The sequence below is a fragment of the Nansenia antarctica genome, assembly GCF_963989245.1.
Source record: "Nansenia antarctica genome assembly, chromosome: 2".
Taxonomy (NCBI): domain Eukaryota; kingdom Metazoa; phylum Chordata; class Actinopteri; order Argentiniformes; family Microstomatidae; genus Nansenia; species Nansenia antarctica.
Window position 1 is genome coordinate 81,861,502 of NC_137675.1, and position 8,136 is coordinate 81,869,637.

The 8,136-nt window shown below is 38.8% G+C and overlaps 1 protein-coding gene across 1 annotated transcript in view; it reads right to left on the reverse strand.

Moving 5' to 3' along the window:
* Nucleotides 1–912: 912 nt before the first annotated feature.
* Nucleotides 913–8,136, reverse strand: part of LOC308150732 (CMP-N-acetylneuraminate-beta-galactosamide-alpha-2,3-sialyltransferase 2-like) — a gene marked incomplete at both ends in the record, with an annotated part of 8,423 nt that continues 1,199 nt past the window's right edge. The window contains 6 exons of the mRNA XM_080523532.1: nt 913–916; nt 1,217–1,287; nt 2,287–2,406; nt 2,635–2,680; nt 2,884–3,066; nt 3,591–3,778. Coding sequence (XP_080379658.1) covers nt 913–916; nt 1,217–1,287; nt 2,287–2,406; nt 2,635–2,680; nt 2,884–3,066; nt 3,591–3,778 — 612 coding nt within the window. The remainder of the gene's footprint in view (nt 917–1,216; nt 1,288–2,286; nt 2,407–2,634; nt 2,681–2,883; nt 3,067–3,590; nt 3,779–8,136) is intronic.

Here is an 8,136-nt window from a genome sequence, read left to right on the forward strand (position 1 = left end):
AGTAGGTCAGTTTTCACCCACACCATTATGCTATACCCTACAGATTTAGTGATGCTCAAGTAAATCAAGAAGAATTTACAGTGCACATTCAACATGACGTTCTGACAAGAAAAATGTCAACATGAATGTCAAGTTCTCACAAGAAAAACATAAAATCTTATCCAAGGACAAGACAAGGCCACAGCTGAATAATTGTAGTAAAGTAAACTATGTACGTGATGCCTCACTCAATCCCAAACTAAGCCCTTCCACTTACGAACTTGAGATGTGAGAGGATTGGATGGTGAAACTTTCACTGTGCCTATCAGAAGCCAATGCTGGATGAACAGGCTTTTACTATGACGTCACCATCTACAAGAGCCTAGCGGCTAGGGGTCGATTTGGGATGGACATAACCTCAGCCCTTTAAGATGTTTATCTTTCTTTGAACGGACTCCTACTGTAAATGTTACCTTTATGATTCTTCAACCATTTTGTGGAACTATCAGATACAAGAAATACATGACTTGGAACAGATATACCTCTCTGACATATGAATGGTGTCAGCTCTACTCGTGACACGTCTATCTGCAACGATCAACACTCTTCTTGAATGTAACCCTTATATCAACTGGCACTCAACTATTGTAATTAGACGGGTGTTTTCTTGAGTCATGCCTTGTGATTGTCAAAACAATTTACCACAAGAGTTGAAGAAGATGAGTGTCCTATGAATAGTATTATGCCTGTAAAGATTAATAGATTAATCCAAAGATTAATCAACTAATGTTTTAATTAACAAGTCATTTTTAAAACAATTATTAATTGGATTTCTATATATCAGGACAAGGACAGAAGTTAAATCTAGAGTAAATGGCATGTAGCCAAGTAAGAGTGTTGTACCAAGGAAGCTCAGTTCAAGCTCTTTAATCTTCATCTATGGGAATGGGAATGGCAATTCACACCTTTGATTTGGATGCCATCATTTCATTGCTAACTTTTACAGTACCATATTACTCTCTCACTCATTGTTTAAGTACCACTTGAGAATACTTAAGTGTTCCAAGAATGTTTGAAACATTCCAAGAATGTTTGGAAAATGTACAATTGTTCAATGTCATGCCAAAAGCACACTCATCACGCTCCTCTAAATATCTGTATTTTTTGCCTGTTAGAGAGCTGCATTATTACATCATATTCATGATTTCTACTATGCTCTGAATTTAATTGTAACAACTTGGATGGCAGCGGATCCCAGTAGTGGTTCCAGTTTCCAAATCTGTCTGCCCCAAATCCATAAACATTCACCTGAAAAAGGAAACACAAGGGCTTCATATTAATCTGTATTTATATTCACAATGGCAACACCAACATGCTAGCACTGTGTGAAGATGCCCTCGTTGACATTTACATTTTTGACATTTAGCAGACCCGAGTGACTTGCAACAAGTCGAGATACAAACACTAGAGGGCGCACTCCCCTAAATGAACTGTGAATATGAGGAGCGCCAGGGCGTCAACTTCGTTACTGTTCTGTGATTTGAATGAGCATAAATCAAATGTTGTGATTCACTGCCACCTGCTGCTCTGGTGTGTTTGTTCAGCTCAGCTCCAATGCTCAGTGACTTATTGGCACCAATACTTGGCATCCTACACCTGAAAGCCATTTATAATCTATAAATAAACCTATTGAAGAAGGACCATGTGTTAATGTGTTGATCCAATTGGCTGACGCCTTCCCGGCTTACAGGAAGTCCCACCCAAGTTGACTACATGGCACCCCTCATGATGTCACAAATGTGACTGCAGCTGGTGAAACCGGGGACAAGCCGGCAGCCGATCAAATGTTCAGACTTTTATTCTGAAAAATCAATGACACACTCGCTAGTCAACTAACACAGCTTGTTTTGTGAGCCTGCTAACAATGTAAAGTATTGTTATAGTTTGGGATTACTCTAATTCATTGTTTTGCAATATTTTGGCTTGACTAGCGAGCGTGTCATTGATTTTCAACAATGTTGAAATTTATATACATTTTTCAGACTAAAAGTCTGAACAATTTGATTGGTTGCCGACTTGTTCCCGGTTTCACCAGCTGCCGTTGCAAATGTAATAAATGGGAAAGATGGCCGGTGCCTTCTCTAGTCATATATCTCTATGGATGATGCTCATCATTAGACAGTCACAATTAGTCATTGTTCTATTCCCAGTGCAGGTTGTATACAAGTTATCTTAGTGAGCTGAGCTGTACATATACATACATATTACCAGCAGAACATTGTTACTGTTATAGAAAGGAAGGCTTACCTCATCACATATGTGTATGGCAAATATCAGTGTCATGAATCCAGTGGATGGATATCGACCTTGTTTTCCAAGCCAATTCTCATGAACATATTTCATGAAAGTAGGATGCAGGGCCATTACCTTCATGAATGATAAATTACATTAGCTATCTCAATCAGTGTAGTTTAAGTATTGTAATTCATTTCTATTGGCAAAATAAACATTTAACCTCAACCTATGGACTATATAGTATTTGATCCATCTGACACATTGCTAACTCATTTAATTAAGAGGAGGTCATATTTTCTCATTCATCTGACATCTTCAACTCTAGAGAAACCATACAGCAACTATTTCTTATTGACTCACCAAGTCCTTGTTGGCTTTGATCGTTGATTTAATTGGTGCATATGTGCTGTTGAATACAACAAAAACACTTCAGTTGATCATTTTGATGTGATGTCCTTTTTGTGTAAACATGGCTTTTAATGTAAACATTTATGTCATAATGTTCCAAAAGAGCATTTAAAGATCTTCAAAACATGTAATTAACAATAGGGTATCAGTAAATGAACTTCTGAACTAGTCAGAGAAAGTTAGAAGTCCATGGTCACTCACTGCTTGACAGGAGAGCCTGTGGTTAAGGCACCAAGGAGCCACTGGAGGTCCAGAGTCTTGAAAGGGATCAAAACCAGATGAGTGGTGTTGTCCAGGTCCACAGCACTCTCTGGGTACATGATGTGGTGAGTGGTTCTGGTCCCCACATGCTCTTCAAAGCCTTTGGTAGGTGCCTTGTTAATTCTGGGTGACACATTGAATAGGTTCAGAAGTTTACCCTCTCTTGTCACAGGGGGGCAAAACATTACTGTTTGTTGGTCTTTCAGGATTATTACAGGTTTTTAAAAACAGTCTTCTTTAAACCCCATCCCTTTTAAACATTGCAATTACTCAAGTAACAGTATACGTTTGTTTTTGGAGTCAATAAGAACATATCTTGTGTGTCATTATGCTGAAAATGTATATGATTATCTGATATTTACTTGCCTCCATAATCATAATAATATAATTTTGGTGTGATATCCTACTAAGTTTCCCACAGCTATTACATCAAGTCCACCATAGATGGCGACCATGGAGCAATTAGGGGATCAGTGCCTTGCTCAAGGACACCTCGACACATGGCCAGCCAGGATTTGAACCGCCAAGCTGCTGACCTTGCGATCATTAGACGCCGGTTCTATCTCCTGAGCCACAGCCACCCACCAGTTCACTGTGCATCAATAACCTCCCTGGCAAACAGACTGATGCAGCACACCTATCAGTACCTTATGATGACGTCATTGAGGTCAATGTGGGCTCCGTAGTGGGACCCCTTGAGATTCCCAGAGTTCCCCACCACAGCACAGGTCCTACAGCGGTCAAGTCCTGCATCCAGGTACATCTCCTTGTCAGGGATGATCTGAAACAGGTCCTCCACCACTTTGCCGAAGTTTCCATGATCATTCTGCAACGCCTGGTGATGACAGGCAGACCATACATGAGCAGAAACCCTAAAACAGATTTTGTTTACTCTGTGACGCCTCCCACTCTGCCTGCCTATTGGTTGTTGCTGGTTCCGTTGGGAACCTTGGCAGAGTGGGGAGGTCGTCAGGCTAAATAGTGTCACCTGGGTTTGGGAGCTGAGGATGTGTATATTGTGGGAGTATCCTCAGCTCACTCTCTCTTCCTTTGGCTTTGGTTCATTTAGGGGTTTTGGTCTCGTGGTACCAAGGTTTTACACTACATACATACATACATACATACATACATACATACATACATACATACATACATACATACATACATACATACATACATACATACATACATCCCTTACACATACAACATACATTCTACACCCATTCACTCATGGCATACACCACTGATTCTTATCCATATTCATATACATATGTCATTTAGTTTATTTTGCTTATTTACTCTAATAAAACTTAAGTTGTATAATTTAAATAGATGTGCGGACTCCCTTTTTTGCCACTACCTTCGGGTGTGTGACAACTCCAGTTCTATCTACCTACAGTACAGTGCCCTTCACAATTATTGGTAAAGATGAGTAAAAAGTGTCATAACAAATTCACCTTTTGGTGAATTAGCTTAATGTCACACTGAAAACATTCAACCTTTAATCGAAGTAAATTGGAGAAAAAATAAATAAATAATAATCTGTCATAAAGAAATATTATTTCTAACAAAAGCATGTTAGAAATAAATGTACTTCAATTTAATGTTGGATGTTTTTTTCAGTGTGACATTAAGCTACTTCACCAAAAGGTTGTATAACCCTTTTTACTCATCTTTAACGGGGGTGCCAATAATTGTGGAGGGCACTGTAGGTTCCGCTCGTATTGATAACCCAATGACCAAAACAATTCAACAAAAACAATTCAAAGTGAAGTAAAAAAAAAGTTAAGTGCAGTGACAATGTTGACAGTTGGATTTTGGGGGAACTACTCTTAAGTACCACAGGAAGTATTTACCTTCCACCACTTGATGGTATCCTCAGGGACGTCGTCCTTGTTTGCTCTCGTCAGAAACGGATTAAGAGATTGTTTAAGGCGCTTCACAAACCAGGGATCATCCTCTAGCTCTCTTATACACGTGTGACAGGCACAAGAAGGAAAGGACTGGGAGGATATCTTGTCCAGCAGGCGATGGGCAAATGTAATAAATGCGTTGGAAGGTGTCGGACCGTGCAAAAAAGCCAACGCAATGAAAGTGGTAGTGCAAAGTAGAAGTATGAGCACCCTGCTTTGTCTTTGGTTGAATAAAAAAAGCATTTTTATAAATATGTTTTTTCTTTAGGGTAGCCGGGCTGGTTGGATTTCATCTGAGGAGATTTTCAGCAACTGTGAATAAAATAATAATAATACATCATTTACTCAAATAACAAATACAAATACAGGTTTTATAGTAGAGGTATTTGTGACATAATATTACAGGGGGACAGTAAGGCATTTTTTCTTCATCTGGCTCTACACTCCAAACAATTACTATGAGGTAATACTACTAGTAGTAGTATAGGTACTAGTGAAGTGGAGATTCTCAGCTTTTATTTGATGGTATTCATGAAAATATTGGATACAAATGCCTCCGAACTCATTGGACGGCGCTTCATCATCAGGACAATAACCGAAAAACATATTGTCATAGCAACTAGGGAGTTTTTTTTTCAGGGCACAAACAGTGGAAAGATTCAAATAAATACTCAGATTTAAATCATTTTTAACAAGCATTTAATCTGTTCTTCAAAACAAACAGCAACTGTAGGCCTAGTTGGCTGTACTGTACTGTTGACCTGGAAACACGAGTGCTGTGTGTATTTTGCATTTAGTAATGCAACTAAGCCCTTTGTATGCAAAGCCCTTCGGAAACAAAGCTTGTGTTCTATAAGGTATCTTAGGCAACACGTCATTGATGGTGGCTTACTAACATGACACATTTTCATTTCAGGCGTTTTCAAACATTTTTAAGTTTTTTTTTTTTTACGTGAATATAATAATTCTGAACATAATTATAGGCCTAATTGATGTTATCGCAATCTATCAATTTAACACCAAAAAAGTTTGACTTTGAATACGGAGGCAATCAATTATATGTTATTTGCAAGGAACAGCAAGGTTTACAGATTAATAAATACAAAATGTGCGTTGGCTATTTTGAATAGCTAATTATATTCATACAGGCGATCTAAAATGAAACTAAATCACTGTTATAATATTGTAAAATAAAATGTGGTACAAGGGTATAACATAATTGGCCATCATAATTGCAAAAATGTAGTAATATAACTAACTAATATAATATGCTTTGGAGGACCAAGCGTACATGCGAGAGTGGACTCACACGCGTCGCACCCCCTTTGGGGAAATGCATAATGCGTAGGCAGGGGCGGACTGGGATCAAAAAACTGCCCTGGCATTTGCGACACAACAGCCCTATTTCCAGCCTCGTCTCACACGGCAGACGTCAGAATTCGACGTTTATGGACAAACGTCGAATTCTGACGTGAGATCGCATCCAAACGTCGAATTCCGACGTGACATTTGCATCCAAACGTCGAATTCCGACGTGACATTGGGGTAGCTCGTTCTGATAGCGCAGGGGTGCGCCTGTCGGGGCTTCTCTCGGGATTATTCCATTTTGAATTGGAAACCCTATGGTTACCCTAACCCTAACCCTAACCCTAACCCTAACCTTAACCCTAACCCTAAATGTGGCCTAACTAATTAATGCAAGCGCAATTCAAAATGGAATAATCCCGAGAGAAGCCCCGACAGGCGCACATAACAGGCGCACCCCTGCGCTTTCAGAACGAGCTACCCCAATGTCACGTCGGAATTCGACGTTTGGATGCGATCTCACGTCAGAATTCGACGTTTGTCCATAAACGTCGAATTCTGACGTCTGCCGTGTGAGACCAGGTTGCTATTTCCAAACGCAACGGATTGTTAACATTAAAAGCTTGTGATAACCAGACTGACTAGAATCGAATGTAGACATTTGGAACACATAACACACACTGACACACGCTACAATCGCTGATGAATTCAGAGTGACTGTGACTTATTTATGCATCTAGGCCGATGCAGCATAGACATGATAGGCCTAGACGCATAAATAAATGAGCATGCACCCGAGACGTCGCAGATAATGAATACGTTTTATTCTCTATTATTCAAATAAAGAGCATATTATTCTATTTTGACCGATTGTTATCGATTGTAACTAATACGCTATCAGACTGAGCACAGGAGATGTCGCCGTATGATTTCAGCCTTCCGTGTTCCATCTTTGCAGGCATATTTCAATAGCATGCTGAAAAAGGAAAATCGAATATTGACCTGATTTTTAAATCGTATATTGTTCTTTAATAATAATAGTAATAATAATAACAATAATAAATACACATTTGGTATGCCGCTGCATGTTGTAGAGTAACATTGATATCAAAGTGGTCGATATGTCATGTGTGCAAACCTGGTGGAGGGGACACTGGACGTGTCTGTCCCAGGATTACACAATGATAGGCTACTTCTAACATAACCTTCAATAATAAACAATATATACAAACAAATCAGTGCCGTTATCACATACCGCATACCGGCCTATGTTTGGACATAGTGTTCTGTTAACTTTTGTCCAATTTGTACCAATTGAAACTTATTTGTGTGACAGAGACTCCTTTATACACTTTACAAGGCCAACTTTGCTGTTTGTTTTAATTGTCCAAGTAAAAGCATGGGCTACTTTCTGAAGTTATGCACTTGGTTTGAAAACGTCCCTGGTTGGGATCTGTATAACCGTTTAAAAAAAAAGTCTAGGACTGCTCATATTACATACAAAGGACTGCTCATATTGTGTAAAATATGCAATCAATAGTCGTTGGTGGCGTTCAGTCCGTCAAAATATATATATATATATATATATATATATATATATATATATATATATATATATATATATATATATATATATCATCAATCGTCGTTTTCAATCGAGTCGTTTTGGATAAGCTTCCAACCTTCCAAAGAGGGCTTATTGGACCTGCCTGTCTTTTTATGAACGCTATATTGAGATGAGAAAAAACGATGTATTTTTGCATATATATATATATTATCGTATTTATTTATTTTGACACTACTATAATGACGAGTAGACTACTAGATAGTCAATGTTGGGCTTATTAAGATGATAACCGCCTGCGGGTTAACGGAGATCACTATCCCCATCATGGCACAGAGCCACGCAGGAGTGAGCGATTGTCCAACGTTTATAGCAGCTTACCTAAAAGTTCAGCACAATACATTTCACCAT